This window comes from Camelus ferus, chromosome 29, assembly GCF_009834535.1.
Source record: "Camelus ferus isolate YT-003-E chromosome 29, BCGSAC_Cfer_1.0, whole genome shotgun sequence".
Classification (NCBI taxonomy): domain Eukaryota; kingdom Metazoa; phylum Chordata; class Mammalia; order Artiodactyla; family Camelidae; genus Camelus; species Camelus ferus.
This window is the reverse complement of record NC_045724.1, coordinates 8,363,510-8,390,164: the sequence shown is the minus strand read 5'-3', so window position 1 is coordinate 8,390,164 and position 26,655 is coordinate 8,363,510. Positions and strand designations below refer to the sequence as shown.

General features: G+C 35.3%; 1 protein-coding gene and 1 long non-coding RNA gene across 8 annotated transcripts in view; one reads left to right on the top strand and one right to left on the bottom strand.

Annotated features, from left to right (window-relative positions):
* The window catches only part of LOC116660499, a 344,375-nt gene extending 337,087 nt beyond the window's left edge, over positions 1 to 7,288 (bottom strand). For all 6 annotated transcript variants that reach the window (XR_004316050.1, XR_004316049.1, XR_004316051.1 and 3 more), the window contains exons 1-2: positions 6,504 to 7,288; positions 3,580 to 3,708 (exon numbers count right to left, since the gene is read on the bottom strand). This is a non-coding gene — a long non-coding RNA (uncharacterized LOC116660499). The remainder of the gene's footprint in view (positions 1 to 3,579; positions 3,709 to 6,503) is intronic.
* A 1-nt stretch (position 7,289) lies between these two features.
* The window catches only part of ZC2HC1A (zinc finger C2HC-type containing 1A), a 43,181-nt gene continuing 23,815 nt past the window's right edge, over positions 7,290 to 26,655 (top strand). For both annotated transcript variants that reach the window (XM_032470092.1, XM_032470093.1), the window contains exons 1-5: positions 7,290 to 7,435; positions 16,704 to 16,777; positions 18,928 to 19,044; positions 20,616 to 20,757; positions 23,185 to 23,333. In XM_032470092.1, coding sequence (XP_032325983.1) covers positions 7,420 to 7,435; positions 16,704 to 16,777; positions 18,928 to 19,044; positions 20,616 to 20,757; positions 23,185 to 23,333 — 498 coding nt within the window. In that variant the 5' untranslated portion in view covers positions 7,290 to 7,419. The remainder of the gene's footprint in view (positions 7,436 to 16,703; positions 16,778 to 18,927; positions 19,045 to 20,615; positions 20,758 to 23,184; positions 23,334 to 26,655) is intronic.

Genomic DNA, 26,655 nt, shown 5'->3' with positions numbered 1-26,655 from the left:
CTGTGATAGGAGATTAAGATAGTTTATAGGTTTATTTTTTGAAATTGAGTCATAGGTTTCCTCTTTTTACAGTGTCCAAATTTATATACAAAGAGATGAAGTTATCTACCTCTGAAAAGAGGATGGGAACAAAGGACCACTCTGACAACTGGAAGCAGCCAATAGAGTATCTGAATAAGGGCAAAGATCACACAAAGATTTGAATTCTTTCAGAGAATATTCCTAGTTTTACTTTGCTGCTTTCCAGGTGTTGGTTATCCAGTTACCTGGGTAAGCATAGTGTATTAACCAGAGAAACAGAACCAATAGGATTATATCTATATTTATATCTCTATAGTTATACCTAGAGAAAGAACAAGAGATCAAGACAGAGAGAATGCAACTGATTGACTGATTGCTTGATTTTTAAGCAATTGACTCCTGTGATTGTACCGGTTTGGAAAGTTCAAAATCTGTAGGTCATTAGGCTGTGAAAACCCAGGGCAGAATTGCAGTTTGAGTCCAAAGGCACTCTGCTGGCAGAATTCCTTCTTGTTTAGGGGAGGTAAGCCGTCAATAGATTGGATGAAGTCCACCCACACTGAGTGAAGGGCAATCTGCTTCACTCAAAGATCACCAATTTAAATGTTAATTTCATCCAGAAAACACCTTCACAGAAATATCTAGAATAATATTTGACCTAGCCAAATTGACACAGAGAACTATCGCATATAGATACTGTCATTGAAGAAAATAAAGAATAATTCAGATGGCTCCCTTTTATTTCATTCCATGGACAGTTTATCAGTCCTCTCTTTCATGATCTGAGAGAGAACAGGAATCCAATGCCTTCCCTTTGTCATGCTCAACAGACTCAGTGTTCTTACTTACAAAAAGCAGTTATGCTACATACAGTAGGTGTATCTCAAGTTAGAGAATCTATTTACATATTCTAAGCCTGCCACTTAAATCATTGTAACTTTGAAAAGTCACTTACTCTTATTGAAGTTCAGTTTCTTCAATATGAAAATGAAAGAAGTAACACCTGCCTCACAGATAGGTTATGAGGATCACATGAAACTATATGGGAAATGGTTTCTTCATAGTAACATACTAACCATAACCATTATGTGTTAAATAAAACCTTTCTGTTTACCTAAAAGAACTGTTTTGAAGACCACACCATTCACTCATATCTATTCCCTCACTTAGCAAATATTTATTGAATGCCATTGACTGAAATATTAAACCAAGTTTCTCTAAAACAACAATGCCTTGTGGAAATGTAGAGAATTATCAAAAGCACTGAATAAATAGTTAATATTCTGTATCGGTCTTTTCATCTCAAGTACTACTGGGCATGGGATGGAGTGACTTTTAATATTAGCACTAGGCCATTAAATTGGCACTACTGTTTATCCACAAAAGGATCTTACATCAGGTTCCTTAGAAGCAAGGACTCAGAGGGAGATTCCTGTGGAAGTGATCTGTTAGAGATGACTCCTCTTTACCGAGGGAAGCAGGTTAGTGCAGTAGGAAAGACAAAAGGTAAGCGAGGATGTGGTCTTACCTGAAGACTGACTTTAGCCCACCTTGAGTCAAAGCTGGCCTATTGTACCCAAGAGTCAGTCAGTCACTGGCTGTGGTCTGCCACCCTGATGATGAGGGCCACAACCTCTCAGGGGAAGTAAGTAGCTGTGGGTTATCAACCAACATTCTCAACAACTGGGGTTGAATGCATCTTCTAGTAAAGGGGATTTGAGAACAGGACAACAACCACCTTTACTACAAAGGCACATTTATGTTCATAATAATAACAAATGCACTGCAAAGGTATTAAGAACTCTAAATCCTCAAAGACTTACTGACATCCAGATAGTCTTTTACAGTATTCAAATTCTCTGAAAACTAGTGTTCCTTAAATTATATGTAAATTAAATTTCCATGAATATTAATATTTTATTACCTTGAATTTCTCTTTCTTATGAAAATATAAATTTTATTATGTTTCAAAAACAGCTAGAGGAGACTGATTTCTGTTTTGTTGCTTATCTGTCAGCTGCTAAGAAACGTAAATGTACACAGGCTTGAGCACCTCTGTTTCTTAGAAACAGCAAGCAAACAATTGTTGGATTCATATGACAAAATTAGATCAACAATATATCAAACTTATACTTTTGGTATTCATTCTAAGTAAAAAGTAAGCAAACAGAATGATACAGTTTATTGTAAAACTGTAAAAAGCAACTTTTCTTAGAAAGATGGCTTTGCAAATGTGGGTATTTGTATAAATAGCTAATGGCAGAAAACACTGTGTATCCACAATGAAAATTAGAGCTTTAGTTTTTCACTTTTACCAGTTAGTTCTTAAGACAAAACCAAGTAATCAATTATACTAGTAACAAGTATGTGTTTATAGAGTGAATTCTTGTATAGCTGTTTCCACTAAAAGGTAGCTGCAGAAACTACAGTGTCTAATAATTACTTTAAGAAACAGAGCCATAAGGCTTTTAAAATCATAAAGAAGTCCCAAGATATTCATTTAGGTGATTTATAATAGAGAATTTTCCTTCTTTGTCCTTAGTATAAATACGCTGACATCATCAACATTATATATTTATTTTCAATACTTTATAGCATTTTAACTTTTTTTTGGGGGGGGAGGATAAGGTTTTTATTTATTTATTTTTAACGGAGGTACCGGGGAATGAACCCAGGACCTTGTGCATGACAAGCATGTGCTCTACCACTGAGCTATATCCTCCCCTCTTTTATAGCATTTTAAAGGGAACTCTTTTAAAGGCCATGAGAAGCTCTATGATTAAGAGTAAAGCAAGGGGGAAAGGACTCGATATTTTTCTTTTTTTTTTTCTGTTTCTCTTCCTCCAGGTGGGAAAAGGAGCACCTGAAAATACCTGTCTTCCCTGGGGACAACAGGCAAAATTGGACAAAGCTGAAGTTCACGATGTCTTACAACGTTCTGGCCATTGGTTCTTATTTGAATTTTTAGAATTACACTATAACATAAAAGACCCTAGAAATAAATGTTTTTGTTGTCCTCTCCAGTCTGAATCTAAACTGTCTCCATTTTCTTAGGATTAGGTTTGGCTACACTAACTGAGAAACATGTAAGCAAACATCCTTATAATCTAGAGGTGAAGAGAACATTAATAAAAACTCAAATGCATAATTCATAAGGAAAATATATTGATGGACTTGACAGAATTAAGTTAAGGATTTCTGTTCAAAGACAGGCATCATACACAAAATAATCAGATACTTGACAAACTAGAAAAAGATTTTTAAAATAAAAATCAGCAAGAGGTTAGTATCTAGAATATAGAAGGAATTTACAAATCTACAACAAAAAAGGTAAGAATCACAATATAAAATGTAGATAAAACTAGGCAATTCACTGAAAAGCAAATCTGAATTAGCAAGTATATGAAGAGATGCCCAACTCTTGATTCTCAGCAGATTGGCAAAAATTAGAGCTAAGCCAGGTATTAATGACATATAGGCAGATGGGCACTCTTGCACACTGCTAATGGCAGTGCACACTGGTACAGACACGGTAGAGAACAATCTGGGCATACTCACCGGAAACGAATATGATCCAGTAATCCATTCCAGGGATGCATCCCAGAGCAACTTGATCCCGGGTTCGTAAGGGGACAGTCACAAAGATGTTCATTGTAGCAGCAGGTTAGAGGCAGCGGGTGCCCATCACTGCAGAAATAGGTAAATAAAATGTGGTGTATGCATACGGCAGAATACTTTTCAACATTTGGAAGCAATAAATTAGTGTTATATACAGCAGCAGAGGTGAATCTCTTAATGAATGTTTATTTAAAGCAAATTACTTGTATAAGCTGTATCACAACATCTAAAACTTAATAATCCATTGAATATATTGTCGTCTGTTGCTCTGTATTATGTCTCACCCAAGCTTCCTCTAATAGATATCAACTTCCTAGAGACCAAAGAGACTTCGTCGAGCCCACTGTTGTGCCTATGTGTTATATATGTAGGAGTAATTCAGTAAGTATTTGAATTAATAGATTTTTCAATTGAGATTTGGAATTGCAGTAGCAAGAGATGGATAGATGGGATCATAGTTGAAGGTTGAAAAAATCATCCTTTTGCTGCTGGGAATTAGTTTTGAAAGTGGAGGAGAATAGAGGCTCCTTTAGGAACTGGAATTCCTTTTGGAACTGGAGGATAAAGATGTAGAGTAACCACTATCATGCCTCCAATTAATAAAGGCAATGAAGTTTGCTTTAGGACCCTCTCTTTTTCCTTTTCTTAGTGTTTTCTTGTTCAAAACTATCACTGTTTTGTTTTTTTCCCCAAAACACTTAAATAATTTTGTTTTACTTCAGTATACAAAGTAAAACTCATAACAGCTAAGTCAAAATGTAGCTCCTTAATCTAGAACACATTCCCACTTCTAAGGGAAATACATCTCTTTTGTTTTTGATGAAAACTATCGCTTTTGTTACAATTGCCAAATATATAAATTCATTTTTATATACCAAATTGTGGTGGGTCATTCCCCTGGAGACTGTGGAGGAAAAAATACCCTCCATAGTGGGTTTATAAAATGAACTGGTTTCTCACTGACATTCAGAATCTCATTTAGCTGTGTTCTGAAAATGATCTGAATGAGGGCCAAAGGATGTCTCTGAAAGGGAAATTGATCTTTGTGTAAGATCCAACAGGAGGTTAGAGCTTTGAAATAAGATATCTGTAGCTTGCTCAGCCCTTTGGAAGGTGCAAATGAGATGTGGATGGGCTCTAGGAAAGGGGGCTGAAGGGAAAGTAATGCAAAGCATAAAGCATTAGGGATATGATGTAATGAGGCAAGAGTACAATATCTATTTCAGCTACTTAATAGTTTTCTAATCTGGATCAAAATCAGTAACCATCTCTGAATCTTTGCTTTCTTTTTTGTACGCTAAGGAGGTGGGAAGATCTCTAATTCGTATTTACCTATGAATGTTATCATCAGCTAAAAAGATCACTTGAGAGCTAAAAAAAAAAATTATGAACAGATGAAACTTAGTAACATAGAGAACAAAATGAGCTTCATTCTTTTTAGTAACTGGCTAGTAATGAAATGGACTGAAACATAGTAGGTGCTCAACAAATATTTGTTGAATGAATGCATCAGAAAAATGGAACAGATCAACAGGAAGTCAAGTCAGAAGAGAGCACCAAGACCAAAGAGTCTCTCAGGCTGGGCAGGTAGGAGGCAGAGGAAGGAATTTAGGAAGGCAGATAAGAAATCGTCCTCTTCACCTAGGGGTCAGGACCAGGGAAAAGCTGAAGAAGCCAGGGTAGCTATAGCATAAAAATATTGACAGCCCATTACCTGTAGGGATTGGCAGGTACGTTTCAGAGAATTAAGATTCACAGTAGTAATGCTTATATAAATACACCTTAAACCACAAATCTGAATATTTGGATTTACATTTGAGGCAGCTAGAAAGCAAGATGAGGAGGGAGGGAAGTGAGGAGTCCCATGAAATTGTCATAGGTAGAATCAGACCAACCAGAGTTTAAATTCAAGCTACTATTCACTAATAGTATAAATATTATCAAAAAATTAATCCTCTGAGGTATCTAGAAAATGAAGACTTTAATTCTCAAAAATGAAAATTGTAAGTACCTACGCTGTAGAACTGTTCTGAAGATTAAATAAGCAAATATATGAAAAAGACCTAACATATACTTAACATGATTTTTTAAAATTGTTACTGTTATCATTACTATTGTTTTTGTTGTTATTGTAGCTTTTATGCTCAAAAGGATGTGTACCAGCCAACTTGAATTTTGGCTTGACTTCAGTTCAAGAATTAGTCATTCGTAAACTGCTTCTTGGTTTTTCTTCCCAAGTATGCTTTTTTTTTCCTCCTCGGAGCTCTTTTAAAGCACTCCCATTCCTCCACAATCCTAACTTGTTTTAGCAGCACCAAAGAAAAGGGACCTTTAGCACACTCAATCCCTGGTGGCTAAGTGGTCGGCAGGGCTGTCGTCTGGCCAATTAGGCCCAGGATCTCAGATCTCAAGAGGAGCAAAAGAGCCAGGGCAGAACCAGGGGAAGGGGAGGCGCTGAGGCAGGTTTGTCTCATGTTTCTTAGATGGACCATGCCCCATTCAAACATACTTAGCTCACCTTCCCACTAAGAGATGATGTCCCCCTCCAGTGCCTGTTTACTGGATGGTAAGACTCTCATTTGAGTGGAGAGGAGGACTCTGGCTTCCTAAAAGCTACCCGTTTGTAAGAGACATGCTTTCAATAGTGGACAAAGTGAGAAATGCTTTCAAAACTTTGCAACGGAACAGATTAATGAAATAGCTGTAAGATTTGTTATGAAAATTACATTGATAGTGACAACTTGCTAGTGGGTATGCTAGAGTTAACTAACAATACGGCCTATCACTGCTAATTCCCAAGAAATTTAGTTCTGGTGAAAGGTGTTAGGCTGTCAAGCAGAGGTTTTAGCTGGTTTCGAAGTTACCTTCATCCCCTGGAGGTTTGGACCCTGCCAGAAACAGGCCTCCCTCTGACACGTCCAGGTTAGTTCCGCCCTTAAAAGCCCTCAGCAGACATAGTTCTGACGTTACCTCATCAGCTGCGAGGCCAGCTCAAAACTTTAGCTGAAAAATGATAAAGCCCGGGCCGGGGGAGGCCAAGAGGAGCCGGGGGTGAAGGGACAGCTGCTTTCACCTCGAAGTTTGGGCCCAAGCTTTCATGCTGAGGAAGCTGCTTCCAAGGGCTGAGAGCAACCTCAGTTCCTCAATCCCAGATGGAAAGTAGGATTTCTCTAGGAAGAAAGGTGCCTCCACTCAGACACCTGTGTATGAGGATAAAGTCTAGGGAATACACTCAGGTGAGGTCGCGCGACTGAACGGCGGGAAGGGGAGAGGGTCACGCTGCGAAGAGCGTCTGGTTCGCTCGTTTGCTTTAGGTCCTCAGAGAGGGACAGACGGGGAGGCAGAACTGCACTGACTGAGGGACTGGGTTTGAGAACCCTGAGGTGCTGGGATATTCGAAACCGGAAGCTAAGGCGTGAGGCAAACAAGCCTGGAGTCGAACAAAGGCGCCCCTGGGCGGCAGGACGCAATCTGCAGCGGTGTAGGCCTACCCCGAGGACGACCACGAAAGCCCGGCGCCGGCAGGCAGCTGTGCAGCGGCCGCTGAAGGCGCGCCTCCCCGAGCCCCCGCCCCGCCGTAGCCCCGCCCCGCCAGCGCAGGACCAATGGGAGCTCGGGATGTTAGCGGGTGGGAGGTGCGGCCGGGTTGCTACAGCCGGAGCTGGGCGGTGGTGGCGGCGGCGGTGGCGGCGGTGGCGGCGGCGGCGGCGGCGGCGGCGGCGGCGGCGGCGGCGGCGGGTGTTGCCTTAGGCGTCTCGCCGAGCCCGAGGCGGTGGCGCAATGGAGGGGCTGGAAGGTGAGGAGGTGAAGGAGTGCGGGCCGGGGGACTGAGAGTGAGGTGGCGGGGAGGAGGGGGCTGCTGTAGACCTCAGTTCTGAAGAGGCGAGGGCAGGTCCGGAGGGGTGTACTCCGCCGCTTCTCCCAAGGCCCGGGCGTGCGGGCGCCCTGCAGCCCCCGACTCGGTGGAGCTAATGATCCTCAGGCTGCCCCTCTTCAGACGGTCTTCACCTAGTGGTTCCTCGCCCCGAGCAAGATCTTGCCTCTGGTATACGCCTGCAAATCCCCTCCTACCATTTTCTCCTCTTGCCTCACTCCCTGAGTGTTCTTTCGGTAATCACAGCCTCCGACCAGATTTTATTTTCCTTGCAAAGTGGATTCTCCGTTAAGGTCGATGGCTTCCCCACGGCCAGCCTTTGATGCGGCTCCAGGGTGTGTCTCCAACCTAGAGCTTCTGATACTTTCCTTGGTTTCCCTAGGTAACCATTTTTGCATTTCTAGAGCATCTTCTATCGGAGAGATGCCAGGAGCATCTCTCAAGGAAGTGTCACTGGCCAGCTTTAGAGCCGGGACAATAGATTAACAGAAGGATTTAAGGGCTTATTCAGGAGGACTCTGTTAGAGAGAGCCAGCATTGATTCCTTATCTTTAGGTTTATCCCTGTGCTGTAACCACGACTCCAGAATTGCTTTGTTCCCAGTTCTTTCACTTCTGTATTCTCTTCACGCATTTTATCCTGTGTAATACAGCATTCCTTTAAAAACAACAAAGGAAAAAAAAAACCAGCTAGCATTAGCAACGACAGTTTTAAGATTCCTTTCCAAACTGTGGTTAATATTTCTGATGAAGAATAAGCCTGCAGAATTGAAGGATCCTGTTGTCTCGATTTAGCCTTTTTTTCTCTCTTAATTTACATAGATTCAGGTGGAATTAATAAGCAGAGGCATATGAGCCCTGTTTGTTGCATGGTAGAGTAAATTTTGTCAGGTTGGGTTATGAAGTGAAAAGTAATAAAACTTTCCGCAGTGACCTAAGCTCACTAAAAAGCAAATGCAGTAATGAATATGATAGTATTTCATGCTTTTGCTCCGAGGGGAAACTCACAGTAAACACCTTGAGGATGATATGATGATGTTCCGTTTGTGGACAGCTACCGTATGCTGTGACAAATGAAGTTCTTGTTCTTTGCTTATTTATTTTAGGCGGATCACTCACATTTCCATGAAATAGGAATTATAATGATAGTATTCCTTACTCAAGACACTTTTGTTTTGAGAACTTGGAGGCAGTTTATTTATTTTTTAATAAATTTTCAAACATCATGGTATTGTAGCAATGTGGGTGGGATCATGGGTTCTGGAATTCTCATGAAGTTGTAATGCATATGAAGTTCTTTAGAACAGTTTTTCTGCGGATTTCTAGTCAACATTTGTAATTAAGGCAAAGGTTTTCACCTAATTTTTCATTTGTTTGCTAAACACCTGAAACAGTGTCTGACTGAAAGTAGGTATTCAATAAATATTTGTTGTTAAATAAATGACTTTGTCTATGATGGCCACCATTGTAGGCCCTGGGGATGCAGCAAAAATAAAAAGTTAAAGCCCTGCTCTCATTGAGCTTACCTTTTAGTGAACCTTATATTTTAGCAGTGCTAAGACATTACTATTACATTACATTACTAGTGAACTCTTACTATGAATGCTTTTAAAATATAATGAAAACCCATTATAATATTCAGTTACATGGGTGGAGAAATACATAAATTCTGATCTAATGGGCTATGTTATCATGGGCATATTTTAGGGACCCAGGTTGTGATGGATTATCATTAAACAATATTTGTTCTTTACTCGTTTGATTTTTTTTAACAAAATGATTTGCTGTCATTAACTATGATATGTTTAATTGTAATGAATTAAAACATGAAATTATTCTTTTTTTAGGGCAAAACAATTGAATATTTGTAATTACAAGTGGTTTAAACTAATAAAACAAACGTTCTAAGAATCTTTTGTTGAAGTTAGATGGTTCCTTTCTTTTCTTTCATCTTATACTTCTTTTCCTTCTCTTTTAAAATTGGTCCCTGTTAAGTCACACTTTGCAAAAATCGGTTTTGAGTTTTAAGGTTACCATGCATTAATTCAGTCATCCATGCCTTCACTTAATAACCAGTGATACGTTAGTACAGTGATATATAAGATAAAGTTTTTCCCTATTGGAAGATAAAGTCTAGCACTTTGAAGGTGTCTGATGAACATTATATTGCCGTGTCCAGTAGAAAATCTTCAAGCTTGCTTAACATATAGCATAATAATTGAGCAAATATTTACTGCTTGACAATAGACCCATAGAGAAGCTAGTTGAAGCCATTTAACAGACTAATCTTGATTGCAAAACCAGAAAATATTTGGACCCCTGTAAAATATTATTGAAGTTTATCGTACTCTTTTTAAAAATTACTTACATATAGATCAGATATCACATTATTTTTGGTCTTTCTGGAACTTAAGCTTCCGAGAGATGAACTATTAGGCTGAACACTGTATTTGAAAGCCAAGTATAAATTATTGCTAATGATTCTATATAATCTGTATCCGAGCACTTCTGTGTTGTATGTGCAATTAGAATAAAGCCTCTAATTCCTTTTCTCCTAAATCTCGTCCTCTATAGATATGTCTAAGGGCAACAGAAGTAGTTCCAGACTTGGGAGAGTTGCAGTCTCTTATGAGCTTTTCATCTGTAAAATGGAGAGATGCTAAACCCTAAGCAGGTTTTATCCATATGTATTGTTTTTCCTGTCATAAGATCTTGATAAATAGTTGTTGACAATTGTGACAGAGATCAGGCTGCCTATTCCTCTTTTGGACTGCTGAAATTAGTAGATCTTAGTGTACTGCCCTCTAAAACTTGATTAGAATTCTGATCACTCTTTTCTAATATAGCTCTTGATGTAGTTGAAGACAGCCATGCTGTCCCATTGAGGTGCTTTGTTTTTCCCTAATCTAAGCACTAGTTTACTGAATAATTCTTCATCTTTATTAATTTACCTAGCTTTTTTTTTTTTTTGGTATTGAATCTGATGCTAGGTTATCATAATAGGCAGTGTGTTGGAGAGGTCTGTGGATCTTTGCTTTGTTTCTTTTTTAGTGCTGTGATTTGGTTGATCTGAACTTCAGTTTCCTCAGCTGTAAAAAATGGAGCTAATAAATACCAATCTATCTGAACTATATTAAATATGAAATGATGTAACATATATAAAGCATTTAACAAACTGCCTAGTACATAGAAGTCCCCCTCCAGTACACGTTTATTGGATGGATAAAATTACAGGAAGTGTATTAGGAGCTTAAGAGTGGTTCAGTACAGGTGAAACATAGCAGGCTTGGAAGAGACTGGGCAGTCTCACCAGATAATTATGGCAGCAGAACAGATTGGAGAAAAGAGAGGCTGGACCAACACAAATGTGATAAGGATTTGAACTGAGGCAAAAGTAGCAGGAATTAAAAAGGGGGAATAGATTCAGAAGACATTTCTGAGATGGAAAAATGAGAGAGAACTGCTGAATGTGAGAGGGAAAAAGGAATCAAAGATAAAGCAGCCTTCTAGCTTGGACTAAGGAAATGTTGATATCTTTAACCAAGAGAAAGACAAGTTTGGAAGATGATGTAATGAGTTTGGCTTCAGAAATGTTGTGTGTGTACTGTTCTTGGGGCATATCTGATGGAAAAGTTTTATAGCTACTTATAAATATCTATCTGGAGGTTTTAGTTTAGTAGTCATCAACATATGAGTGACAACAAATGGATGCGTTTGCCCAGGGAAGCAATATTTAACAAAATGAAGGGGAAAAAAGGAAAAAAAAAACTTGGGGAGGAACTGATACCAGCTTTAGGATTGAGCAGAACAGGGAATTGAAGTTAAGGGGCAGTCTTTAAATAGATTTAAAAATTGTGAAGAAAGGGAAGTGGGGGAGAACTAATGTTTATTGAGTAGTGAGTATGTGCTAGAAAAAGCCTATAGCACCTGCTATTCCTGGAGATTTAAGTATTAACCAGGTCAAACTCTGCTTGGCTTATAAAATCTGAAAAACTTGGGAGAGAGAAATGTCACTGAAGCTACGAGAGAAAGGACTTCAAAGTTGGAAGGGATTGATCAGCAGTGCCTCATGATGTAGAAAGGTCTAGTAGGATGAGGATTCAAAAGAGGGCTTTCAATTTGACAATTAATAGATTAATGGTGATCAGTTGTCTCTGTTTCTTAAGGTCTTTACTCTAATGCCTCTTTATTAAAGACGCTTTCCCTGATCTTACCCACTTCTCAGGCACACGTAGTATTACGACTGTATTCTCTCCCCTTTCTCTGCTCTATTTTTCTACATTGTGCTTTTCACCACATTTTATATATTGAATTGTTTTTACTTACCTATTTCCAAAGAGTAGAAGCTCCATAAGATCAGGGTCTGTGTTTTTTTCCATCATTGTTTCCATTGGCACTAAATACCTTTTAGGGGCAGAAAGGATTTCTACTGGGGAAATAACAGCATGCTAAACCGTTTTTTGGTTTTTGATTTTTGGTTTTTGTTTTTTTTGGCTTGTTTTGAAGACTGAGGAAGTTCTGCTCTAAGAAAACCCGTTTGTTTAATCTAGCATTTTCCAGGCATTTGACCATGAGCAAAGGATTTGAGAGTGATTGGTGGAAGTAGTGGAAATGACTACTCAGATTCAGACTGGGTAGGAAGCGAAGTGCAGCAAGGAATAGATTATCAAGAAAATGCAAGTCACTCAGATCAAGAAGCTGATTTAGAGAAAGGTAGAAGGTAGAAGTCTGTAATTAGAGTGAGAGCTTGTGTATTTTGAGAGTCCAAAGGTGGATCTTTCTGAGTCGTTTTAGCCCTGGTTGTTTTTGCTGAACTGGAGTGCTGATCACTAAAATGGAGTGGAAGGTGAAGGTTATGTATTGAGTAGGTTAAGTGTGAATGTTGAAATATTGAAATCTAGGTTGAGCTGAAAAGGAATATCTTGCGGGATTGTTGACTTGGAGTAATTAGATTTTTAAAAAGAACTGTAGGAAGAAAGTGGTAAAAACAGATGCTGTGTACTTCAAAATAGTGATTTGTTGAGTTTTAAAGGTTGATTTCAGATAAGGAGTGACCAGAGATGAAGGAATAGACATAAATAAATACAGAGGACAGAACTATTCTTAATTTCCAAGATTTCTTTTCTTTTGGAAATGTTCTTTATTTCTTAAATGTACATATTTTAGAATGTCATAGCTATTTTAGATAACATTATTTCATATCACCTATATATTAGTATTATATAAAGTTACCATTTTTCTGGCCTGTTATTACTGTGCAGGTTTTGAAATTGCTCAATATAGCAGCTCATAACAGAGTCAATAATGTGTACAAGATAAATTTTATAAAGAGAAATGGGCTTCTTTAAAGTTATAGACTATTAAGTACTTTATTCACTTGGTTCTGTCCATCAGTTTTAGTGCTTCTTTCAAGAGTCTTTGTTCTTCACTACAGTACTCACCCTCTGAATATCATCTTTTTACTGTGTAAGTTGCACAATTAACCAGCTTTTGCCACCCAGGAGAGAGTAGTGGAGTTTGCCTGCATGCCCTGGAGAGTAGTAGTTTTTATTTCATCGGTTGTGAAGTATTTTTATATATAACATCTCAGTAAATCCTCTTAAATTTTAAGGTAGATTGACCAGATGTAATCCTCATTTAACAGATATTAAACTTGAGGCTACCTATATGATTCGTCATACATTTTCTTCTAGTTTACTCAGTGAAAATTTTTCCATCAAGGAGAGGGACGTCATGTTCTTTGCTGTAAGTCCTTGCAGATTCTCAGTTCTGTATGGAGACAAGTAGAAGTGATTTCCTCAACATACTGTACACTGCCTGAAACACTCATTCTACTCTCTGTCATTGGTCACTTGGTTTAATCATTCTTATATATGACCAGCTTTTAAAAATTAATATAATACAAGTAAGGGAGGTGTCTTGTCATCCATTTACTTTTCTTACTAATGTGTTCTTAAGGTAGATTTTATTAAATATGGTATAATTATTATGGTATATTAGAGATGGAAGGGGACTACGTAGGTCATTTAACCTAACTTTCTTATTTTATACAAGAGGAATCTGAACTTCAGAGAGGTTAAATATTTTGCCCAACAACTCATAGTTTTAAGTGACAGATCTGGGACTTGAACTTAGATAATATGAGACAAATTCCAGTGCCTTTTTCTACCACACTGCAGTGTATTTTTAATGAATGCCATTAGAACAAAATGTGGCTTTGTGACTAATGCCTCAGCTGCTTATCATGACCTGTTGATAGAAGTTCTTTCCAGAGGGTGTTGATACCAACACACATGCCATATTTTGTGGATTGTAGGGCTATGCTCTATGACCAGCTAATAAAAGAGGAAATTATACATTTATATATATTTTATTTATGTTGAATAAAGTAATGACTTTTTACTATTTTCCTTTTTTGAGATAATTATTTTTAAATATTTTCAGTGCTATTTCCTCTTTTTTATGCCTTTTAGTGATAATGATTTTCTTTTCCTTTAAAGACAATTTGACCATGTTTGATGACTTATAGGAATTAATCCAGGAGTTGGATTTTACTATATGGTAGTATTCTAGTTGCTGTTCTGTTAAAGTTTTAAGTTTTTGTATTAAAAAACATGGAAGATGATTTGCTTCTTAGATAGTGAAGAACTAAATCATGTAGACTGTTGGCTTTATGAATCAATGATTGTGTAACTTCACCCTTGTGTCACTATTACCTGGTACATGCTTTGCAAGTAGTACGTACTCAGGTAGCCATTCACGTTATTTCCATGTGTTGGGTAGACTTCTTCAATAGTTAATGTTTTTGTTAAGATTTTGCTTTGTTATCTATTTAACAAGGAAATATTGAAATACACTATTAAGCAAGTAAAATATGTGGTAGTTTTCAACATTTTATATTGATAAATTTTTAAATCGTTGTTAGGCATTTAAAGGAAGACATAAAAAGTCTAATAAATAAGCCTAATAGATTATGCAGCCTGTGGTATCACTTTGACAATCATTATGAAGACATTCTAATCTTAATGTACCTAATGGAGTCCATCCAGCAACTGCCTCAACTTTCTGGATAATTAGTGGAATTAAGTGATACAGATCAATGAAGTTGCTTTGCTCTCCCTAAATAACCTACTCTGCTATTGGAAGGGACAAAGCAGGCAAATCTTAGCTTTGCTTTTGTAGTGTTCACAACCTGACTGCCGCCATACAGGCATTGCCTCCATCTGAAGTGACAGGGAGTCACTATCTACCACTGAAATAGGGCAGTGGAGTACTAGGAGAATGAGAGAACAAAACAGTTCTGTTACTGTTTGATTGTGTTCCTGCCAATGTCTATTTTGATTCTCCTGATTAGTTTTCTGTGGACTCACTAAAATGCCTTGGAACAAATGATAAGAAGTTCATAATTGTACTTTTTTCATGAGTTTATTTATGTTATTTCTAAAAGAAGATGGCTCTCTACTTGTCTTTCATATGATAAAAGAATTTTAACAATCAATATATTCAGCAGAAAATATAATAAATATATCATCATTTTTATGGAAATTACAAGTATGGAAATAAATTTAGGTGTGATATTTGGCTGTATAATAAAATGAAAAATTGACTTATGTGGAATCCCAAAGAACAGTTTTTTTATGTGTGTGATGAAATTTGTTATATTTAAGTACATGATAGATTTATTTTTTTTTAGAGTAGAGACTTACTGAAGTATATTGGATTTACAATGTTGTGTTAGTTTCTTGTGTACAGCATAGTGACTCAGTTATACATATATATTCTCTTTCATATTCTTTTTCATTATAGATTATTATAAGATATTGCATGTATTTCCCTGTGCTATACAGTAGGACCTTGCTGTTTATCTTATTTTATTATTATTTTTTAAATTTTTGATTGAGTTAAACTTGCACCTGCTTCTTCCTTGTTTAATGAATTGTGCCCATTAAGTCAGAGCTTCTCAATTTGCTGGTCCAGTGAATCTTAACATAATGTTATATGTAGGAAATAATGAACAGTTCACATAGTGCAGGCAGTTTGCTTAGAAACTAGGTGATCTTTTCCTTAAAGCATAATGCTTCCTTTTGTCTGGCAGGGCAACATTCTTTGTATCCTAAACTCCCTAATCATATCAGGAAGCCATCTCACTGATCTCCAGTGTTATTTCTTACTTTTTTATAAGTTTTAAAAAATTTTGTATTGTGGAAAAATAGACATAAAATTTTACCATTTTCGCCAGTTTTAAGTGTACAGTTCAGTGGTATTAAGTCCATTCATGCTGTTGTGCAATCATTATAACTTTCCATCTCCCAAACTTTTCATCATCCCAAATTTTTTGAAGACCACTTTAAAACGACTGCTTCTGCCCTGGGTTTCGGAGCATTTAGATTTGTGTGCACCCTTTAGCAGTGGAGACTCTGTTTCCCACAGCTCTCTGGATCTCCTGAAAGTAACCCCTCTTGGCCTTCAAAGCTAGACTGTTCTTGGGGCTGGCTGATCTTCCTGTTGCAGGGCCCCCCAGGTTGGGCAGTCCAGTATGGGGCTCCGACTACTCGCTCCTTGGGAGAACCCCCGCAATTGTGGTTATCCTCATGTTTGCGGGTACGTGGGTCTGACTGTACCACCATGTCTCCACCCCTCTTACTTGTCTCATTGTAGTTCCTTCTTTATGTCTTTAGTTGTGGAATATCTTTTCTGTAGTCTTCAGATTGTTCTCATCATGATAGTTGCTCTGTAAATAGTTATAGTTTTGTTGTGTTTATGGAAGGAAGTGAACTTGGAGTTTTCTTACTCTCATCTTATCCAGTCCCATTGTAGCCACCAATGTTATTTTTTTTAACCCTTTGAAGATTTATAATATATAACATTAACTTTCAGGTAAATTTGGTTTTTAAACTTTAATAATTTACAACAGAGACAGCCTATAAATTAAAAGACCATGACAAATTGACTTGGTTAAAATAGAAGAAAACCAGACATTTCCAGTATTTGATTTCTGTATTTGGCATTGCCTTTTTGACCACTAATAAATTTAAGTCTTGAGCCCATTTTAATTGATAATGTTGCTTATTTCAAAATGACACATTTTTCCCAAGAACTGACAACTTACGTAAGAAACTAAAGACATTAAAATTTGGAAGTTTCAGAATTTGAGCTATTGAATTTATTGATTATATTCTTTTCTGTTTTAGAAAATGGAAGTGTCCAAGTTGGAGAATTGTTACCTTGCAAGATTTGCGGAAGAACATTCTTTCCAGTGGCATTAGTGAGTACCTTTTTCCTTTGGGGTTTGATAGATCTTTAATTGTTTAAAACTTCAGGACAACGGAAAGAACCTCTGGAAAAATTTGAAGAGACACTGGCTAGTGTTCTTTGTTCACGGGTATCAGTTCCATCTGTGTCATTCTTCCCAGAGTGCTCTCTTTCCTTCAGAATTTGACTGGTCTTTCTTCAGAACTTCTCTATTAAAGTATTAAAGTATTCCTTCTTTTGTGGGACTCTTAACAAAAACAAAACAAAAACAAAAAACTCTTAGAAATGCTCTTAGAAAGGAACTCTTAAGAAATAACGTATTTAAAGATACAGAAAGATACGATTTGCTTTAAATTTCAGGGAAAAAAAAAGCTGGGACTGGGATGGATGAAACAAGATTGCTAAAATATTGGTAATTGTTGAAGCAGAGGATGAGTAAATGGAGCTAATTACACTGTTCTGTCAATTTTTAGGTATGTTTGAAATAGTACAAAGAAAAAAGTTTCAATTAAAAGTGCCTTTAAAATATATTATGCATTCTTTAGATACTTAGTATATACAAACAGGAGCACTTTTAACTGATTTTAATATAAAATATCTAGCTAAATAGAGAATTTTAAAAAGCCAATGTGCCTTATATGTTTTATTTTAACTTCAAATATAAATATATATTATTAATAATTAGGTGTAGAATAAAGATTTTTCTTTGAGTGTGGGTCTGCTGATGAGAATTTTGCTACAATTTTTTACATTTTCTCACTATTTCTAGTTTGTTTTATTAAAATGAAATGAGAAATTAATGATCCCAAATGTCCATCTGACTACAGACTCCTTTTAAATGTAAATAGTTATTTTCTTAATCCTTTATAAACATCTTGTCCATGCTTAATTCAGTAATTTGTTGTTGTTGTCAATTCACTATTTTTCAAACCATTTTCAAAGCATTAAGCTGAATTTTCACAGGAAAAAAGATGTCTTTGTCTTAATTTATGTACTTATTTAATATTTAATTAAATGATATAAACAATATAAAAATTACAATTTGTATAATACATCAGTTTTTGAACAAGCGCTACATGCTTTGGACATTAACAGGACTCAATATGAGAACAGACATCTACTAGAAAGTTGCCTGTTAGCCACACTTTTTTTTTTTTTAATATATAGGAGATTTTATCCTAATAGTTATAATTACTGTGCTTGTTTGTCAGAATGAAATCTGAAAACAAATATGTAAAACAGTTGATTACTGATTGTGTATTGAAAACGTTAGAGGCTCCATGACATCGAATCAAGCAGTTCTGAGGATTCCTTTTTTCCCTGATAAACTATAACAGTTCCAGCTTGTTTGTTGTTTATCAAAATATGAAAGAAAAAATACATTTATTATACTCTGTTATTAGTCAACATGTTTTATTTAGGGGAGGGAGAGTTATTATTTATCCAGTAGTTAATTGGAGGTCAATTAAGAGAGCTTCCATTGTAATTTCCTTAAAATGAATACATGAATGATTGAATGAATGAGTGGGCAACCATATTAGAACAACAACAACAAAAAAACTATAGGAGTGGAATACTAGGTAGCACAAGAAAAATCTTTGGTTAAAGAAAAAGTAGAAAACTTGAGGTCCAGAAGGGGAAACGGGATGATTGTGGAGGAAGGACACACATCTGACCACCTTGTCCTATTATTTTATGTTAACAAACTACTATTATGTTAACTTGAGTAATCCAAACTATTACTATTATGTTAGGTTTTGTAATCCTAATGCTAATGTGTTTTCCATTTACATTATTTTTCTAGTATCTATTTTCAGGTATTTAGTGATAAAGATCACGCCCCTCCTCCCCCACTTTAATAGCTTTGACTTGATTACATTAATTCCTTATTCTCAGCAGTGTGAACACCAGGAGTATTAAATAACTCTTAATAGAATTTTGGAAGAGCATTTATCTATACTTTCCTGTTGTGAGGAAGATAACTTGTAGCATGTATTATATATACTTTTTAACAATTTTAGTTAAAGCATGCTATGTCTTACTTATTATTAGTATTATTTATTTCTTTTTCAGGATTTTAAACTGGTCTCAAATGACAATTTAAAGTTTTATAGTCTCTTTGTAGAAAAGAAAATTACATGTTTTGTTTCTTCATCTTAACAGAAAAAGCATGGACCTATTTGCCAGAAAACTGCCACTAAAAAACGGAAAACTTTTGATTCAAGCAGACAAAGAGCTGAAGGAACTGATATTCCAACAGTAAAACCTCTTAAACCTAGGGTAATTATGTGACCTCTTGAACAGTATGGACCTTGCTGCTATATATAATGAAAAAAATTATAATTATCTGTTGTACTAAGTTGAAGAACAACCAGAATTCTGTGTCATGTTCTCAATTTAGAAGTGATCAGAGATTTGTTTACTTTAAACTTTAGCAAAGGGGAAACCAGATAGTGTTTAACCAATACAATAAGGTTTTAGTAGCATTGGAGAGCCAATTGCTTAGCTGTAGGCTGGAAATAAATGAAAAGTCCTCACATGTTCTTTGTTCTTCCTAAGTCATTGTTAATTACTTTAGGTATAATTTACGTTTCTCTTATTGGAAGTGTAATCCCTATAGTATACAACAGCAAAGCTATTATTTACAAGCATCTTAGCATAATAAATATTCTCTTGATTTATTGATTTTTCAGCATTTGTGAGCTTACTGTGCTCTCTAGGGAGAAGTTTTACCAGTTGCTCAGTTGTTCACATATGGCCATTGAGGGCTTATTTTCTTCTTTGTAACTAAAATAATGAATCTCCTATGCTAATCTCTCCTTAATACTACCCGTCACAATGTCTTATTTGCTAAGAATAGATAATGTAAATACTTTGTCTGACATAGTTATAAAGAGTCATTTCAGTTCTAATAGTCAAAATTTGAGTACCTGGTTTAAATAGATTTTTGAAACAAACAGCTTTCAGTGGTAATAACTTTCCTAGTGGTACAGGAAAACATATTTCCCTATGGGGCAATTAGTCTTATTAATAAAGTCATTTGATAATAGAAAAGTCAGTTTATTTTTGTTTTTCAGTTTATGAATATTTAAGGGAAGGATGGAGAAGCTTGGATAAGGTACATAAATTATTATATGAAGTTTTTCTTACTAACCTACCAGATAGATGATTGTATTAGCTTTAATTAGCTTAGATAAATTAATTAAATCTTTGGAGGTAGTATAACTGGTGGGTTTAGGAGCTGGCTCAAGAGTCAGAAAAGAGTAAGACTACATTTAAAACACAGTTCTGCATATCAGAAGACCCTCAACAAGGTTAAAGGAAACCTGTGGCGGGGTAGTCTACAGTTACCATAAGTTGTTAAAGGGTGGGGGGGTAATAACCTAACATAATGATGACCACCAGCCATATATAAGCAGTTCACAGAAAAGGCAATATTAATGATTATTTAATGCTAGGAAAAGATGCTCACTCTCACTCATTGTAAGAGAAAAGCCAGTTAAAACCACAGAGAACTATTTTTCTCCTGTCTAATCAGTTAAAAAACCAAAAGTTCAGTATCATACTATGTTAGAGAAATTATGGGAAAATAGGGCAGTACACTCTTAGTTGGGGCTTAAATATAACAACTACAGGAGACAGTTTAGCAGTGTGTGTCACAACTACAATTGCATTTTAAAAATTGTATATAATACAGTTGTATAAAATTTCTTTTTAAAATTATAAATTTGGGAAGGAGATCATTTAAGGACTCCTGATAAGAGAACATTTAAAATAATATGGTATTTCTTGAATTTTATTCCAATTTATTTTTTAAAAGTTTTGAAACTTTTTTTTAAATTTGTTTATAGCCTGAACCACCAAAGAAGCCATCTAATTGGAGAAGAAAGCATGAAGAGTTCATTGCCACCATAAGAGCAGCTAAAGGCCTTGATCAGGCACTTAAAGAGGGTGGCAAACTTCCTCCCCCTCCTCCACCTACTTATGATCCTGGTATATGGCGAATTGCTGACAGAAATGTTTATGTGGGGAGAAAATATTGATAGTATTGATAGAATTTCTATAAATTTTGAGATACTATTAAATAATAATAATAATAGACTCTGATGGAGCATAATCTTTAAAAATTTTAAGCAGAAAGAGACTCACAGACATAGAAAACAAACTTATGGTTACCAGAGGGGGATGGCGATAGGGAGGAATAACCTAGGAGTTTGGGATTGGCAGATGCAGACTACTATGTACAGAACAGATAAACAACAAGATCCTACTGTACAACACAGGGAACTATATCCAGTGGCTTGTAGTAACCTGAAATGAAAAAGAGTATGTGTGTATATTTATATGTATAACTGAATCACTATGCTGTACACCAAAACTAATACAATGTTGTAAATCCAGTTTACTTCAATTTAAAAAAAATGTGAAAAAAGAGTTTTCCTATAAAATAATGGTGACAATCCAGGCATTTAGGCTAAAAAGACACATCAGTGTTGAACATAGAAATGCACTGTCTTTTAAGCTCAATACTTTTATTTAAACATAAAACATTTAATATCATTTAAAAAATGATTGTGGTAACTATTAAATGTTAATATTCCAGGAAATATTTTAGTCATGCATACTGTCAATTTATATGTAGTCATTCAGTAAAATTCAGATAGTTATGTTTCCTAGTTCTTTGGTATCGTCTCATTTGGGAAGAAAAAAAGTGATAATTTTGCCTCTAAAGATGTATCATTCTAGTGGATTAAGTATCATTTAGACTGATACACCTAAATTATGCCCTGAATTCATGTATTTTTATATTTTCTTCATTGGATGGGTAAAAGTTACTTGTTTACTATTACACAAAAGCAAAGCAAGATGGTGGCAACCACATTCATGAGATAACTGAGATACTGAAAGATTTAAAATAGCACAGTTGACACTTTAACATTGGTTAATAGAGTAGCCTTAAGAGGTAGTTATTTTAATATAACAAGTTAGCTGTGTTAAAATTGTATTAGTATTCTAGATTGGGATTCATTTCTTAGTAAAGAGAATGTTAGATATGATCCTTTATAACATTTTATTGTAGAGGAGTGGTTGATAAACAGTTTCTATAAAGGGCCGCTAGTTAATATCTTAGGTTTTACAGGCCATAGATTTCTGTTGCAACTACTCTACCTGGCCACTGTTGCAAGAAATCAGCCACAGAAAATATGTAAATGAATGGGTGTGGCTGTGTGCCAGTAAAACTATTTATATATGTAAAAACATGCAGCAGGCAGGCTGGATTTGGCCCATGGTCCCTAGTTTGCCAGCCTCTGTTTTAAGTCTTAATAATTAACTTTAGTGCTATGTGTCTTTCTGGGGTGTTCCATTTTTATTTGGGTCTCTTCTATTTCTACCTTAATTTCCACATGAAGTTGAATTCTCTTTTTGCTTTAGAGGAATTTGTATTTTGCATCTTATTCAACGTAGCTGTATTTCTCATGTTTACGTAAGTCAGAGATAGTGGCAGTTCTTCAGGATGATTTGGGCTTTAGAAATTTTTTTAAGCTCTTAGTCCTGACAAAACTTATTTGTTATTAGAGATTTTAGACCTATTCCACTAGTTAGCAGGACAGATTTCTGAGCTTCAGATGAGTGTGAAATCTAAAAGACAAACTCCATCTCAACAAGTAAACCTGTTGAAATAAATAGATTTTTTTTTTGACAGTGCAAAGTTATTACATTTATGTCTTCTCAGTAGCTCATAGAGCTGAAATCTTTTACAGTGCTACAAAGTTTGATTCTGTCTGGGATAACTTTAAGATTTAATTTTAAAAGAAATTTTGTTTACTGTATGCATTGCATTTTGGGAGAATATTTTACCTTTAAAACATTCTCTGTTTCTTAAATTTGAATTAGTTGTGTTATGAGATATATTTTTATCACTTCTTCCATCTGTCAGAGCCTCTAAGAGAAAATAAAACTGTAAAAAGACTATTAAACTATTTCTTGACAGGTTTTCTCTGATTAGAATGAGAGATTTTAACAGATGAGCCCTAATTTTAAAATGTGTTTTAATGTAATGTTTTATTATTGCTTAACCTAGTCTACCATATGAAAATAATATATATGATGAAAACATATGGTATTATAGAGGCAAAAAAGAACATTTTTCTTTTTTTATAGTGAGGATTTGGTTTTTTTCCCTCAAATTTGATTCTAAGCTGGGAGAAAATTGAAATTTATCATATAGGAGACTTTTCTCTTAAACCTCTTTATTAAGTTTAGATAAGTCAGGTTGGGTAGTTTTAAGGAAGTGAGCGTTTTTGCTTATCAAATGTTACTATTTATGTTACATGTCTTAAATTACAGTTCATAAAACTTAAAATTCTTTATGTCCCATTTCAAGTATGATGTTATTAATGTTTCTTTTTTCTGTTTTAGATTATATTCAGTGCCCATATTGTCAGAGGAGATTTAATGAAAATGCAGCTGATAGGCATATAAATTTCTGTAAAGAACAGGCAGCACGTATTAGTAATAAAGGCAAATTTTCTACTGATACCAAAGGAAAATCAGCTTCTCGGACACAGGTAACATGCTCAATGTAATCATTTCCTCAAATAAATGAGAAAATGACTTTGAGTTTACAATTTTGTGTTTATGCTTTATAGAACATTTGGCTACAATTTTCTTACCTGCTAAAATTTATGTATTACTGTTCTGAAATTTAGTTAGAAGTTTGGCTAATTGAGAACACAATTTGAAATGGACTTAAGTTAGTATAGACTTGAAAGTACAGAGGAAAAAAATGAGAAAAGTAGTTAAAAATCGGTGAAGCAGATTCATAGGAAGCCAGAGGGGTTGGAAAAGTGAAAAAATGGCAATAAAAATCCACATTTGAAAAGCATGTAAAGACTGAATGTTTCCATGTTACATATGAGTAACACATTTGAGAGAATGAAAACCTGGGGTCAAATTCAGACTTCTACTTTCCAACTTTTAGGCCAATAACATTCATGTACGTAAGCCTTTATTTCTTCATCTTTGAAGTGGTAATCTATGTGACTACTGTGAGAAGGAAATGAAATGATGTATGTGAAAGCACTTAGAGAACCATACATCATCTAAGGATTTTGTTATGTGGAGTTAATTTTTACAGTACTGTTGTTTTTCTTTAAACGTATTGTTACATGAAAACTTTGATAGTGTTATACTTTTGAGCAAATTTCATTTTTCACAAAGCTTTCATTTCTATTCAGTGTTTTTTAGCACTGTAAATTTACCAGCCAGTAAATAATCAAATTAATTGCTCTTGTTACTTAGGAATAAAATATTGGATTAAAAGACTCCATTATAATTGGGACCTCCTTGAGATAGTTACCTTACTGAATTTTTGTTAGTATTATTGGAAACAGAGCATATCACTATTGCCATCATTGTGGGGAAAGAACAGCAAAGAAAACTCATTTTGAAGAATTTCCAAAACAGATGTCAAACAACATGTCTTTCAAACACTTAAGAACACTAATACGATTTTTTGTTTTAAGATTAAAATAGTCAGTAAAGCAAAGGAAATAGGATTTGTGTATTCCAGCGACTTGGTGCCAAATGATTCTTGAATATGAAATCCAAGTAGCTGCTAGTTCCCACCTTAAATAGTGTCAATTCCAATTCCATGGCTGGGCATGTATATTTTATAGTCTCAGACTAACCCCATATTTTCTCATCTCTGTTCATTCAAGAAGTTTTTGAGCATCCTTTTTGAACCAGATGTTTTGCCAAGTACTGGGTCTGTATTAGTAAAGTAAGTAGGATACTTTTCCTAAAGATTCTTAAATTCTCCCTTGTCATATTTAGCACCTGTAACCTGGCCTGACTACAGCCCACCTTTCCACCCTTCTCTGATCAAAATAATGATGCAAATACAATGAAGATCTATTCCTATAAGTAAAAAACAAGTTCTACCATTTAGTTAAACTTTCATAACTCGTCTTCATTAGGAATTTTATCAAATTCACGTATAGTTGTGTTAAATTAGACCCATGAAGACATAGCAAACCAAAAATGTCATCTAATAAATATGCTAAATTAGTCTGATTATTTTGGAAGAACAAATTATATTGAGATAGCCCATGCACAGTTTTATACATACACGTATGTATTTGTGCATACATGTGTATACTTTGCATTTTATACTTACTCATGTTATCATTTCCAGACCTCCTTATTTCTTCTTGTAAATCTCAGTTGCCATGTTTTGTCATTTCCCTTAAGCCTGAAAAAGTTTCTCTAGCCTTTGTACAGATTTGCTGGCAATAAATTCTCTGTTTTTGGTTATCTGAAAAAATTCCTGTAGTTTACCTTCATTTCTCTGTTGAGATTCCCTATATGTTCATTCACTATTACCGTATTTCCCTTTAATTCTTGTGTATATGTTCCTTTAGTTTTTGAAGTTTACTTTTATAGATGAAACTCTTTACTGCTAAATCTAACATACCTGTGCCCACTTGGAGTCAGTTTCTGCTGACTGTCTTTGCTGAACATGGGTCATACTTTACTGTTTTTATTTTTCTTTCCTTTTCATGTCTCCCCTTTTCCCTTCTCCTCTTTCTTCTTCTCTTCCCATTCTCTTCTTTTTCCCATTTCCTATAGTTAAACCCAGAGGTACATGGTTTCCAGAAAGACTGCTTTTTGGGTGATTTCCAATCTCTAAAAATCTTCTTTTTTAAAAATCGTCTTTTAAAAATTGTTATCTGTAGAAGGGTAATACAGCTGCTTCACTCCTCTACCACTGTGTTTGTAATCTGTTATTGTATTTTTAATTTCTTGAAGTCAAATATTTTTCTAATTTTCTATTTTACTTTTTGTAGTTTCCAATTCTCTGCTAAAGAAGTTTTTTTAAAAATTTCTTTGAATGTAGTAAGCACAGTTCTTTTACCTTATGTGTCTGATAATTGTATCATATGACCTTTATGGATATGTTCTTGCTTGTTTTACTTGTTCATGGTTCCTTGTTAATCAATAAGTCTGTAATTATTATGGACTGTTTGCTGCTATTTCCCTTAAAAAGTTATTCGTGAGGATTATTCTTGGGAAGCAACTTCTTTCAGAGATCTGTACATGTTTCTTCCAGGTATCTACGAGTGCTACCAGTCTGGGAACTCTTTAAATTAAATTATTGGCTTTAGTTTCCTCGGCCACCTGGTGATGCATAATCATTCAGCAAATCTATGTGATGGACAGACTGTTGTACAGTCTCATATGGTGTTGGCCTGCCAGTGCTTTTTCCTCTCATGTGACATTCAGTCCTTTTAAAATGATAGCATTTTTACTTTTTTAGTTGAACTAGTGGTCCAAATAGTGCCTTCTACCAGTTTTATCAGAAATGCACATCCTCCATGTTCTTTAAGCTTTTTCCAATTTCAGTAAAAAGTCTTTGTAAATATAAATATTTTACTAAGGAAATTTATTAGATTTGTGATCTGTATGAGAACAAATGAAATAATCACCTAACAATACTAACATTACGAATGAAATAATGTATATAACTATAAAAATAAATTTTGTTCTTCTGATCATTAAAATGAATTTATACAAAAATCTGCTATCTAGAGTTATCTTGAAAGCCTTTATAATATCGGTAGAATTTCAGCTGGATATTGTAGAATAGATAAAATACAGCTCAGTAAAGAGTCAGATTATCTAGGTCAGGGGAACAGCAAGTTACTGAGAGGCAGGTGAACATGTTTTAAACAAGGGGCATTCAGAGTGGTATAAGAATTCAGTAAGGAAACTAACCTAACTAGTTCTGGTTGAAAGTAATAGGAAATATTATAAGAGATAGGTAAGGTTGGGCTAGGTTCTGATCATCTCAGAAAACCTGACTAAAAAATTGAGTAAAATAGTGGGAGG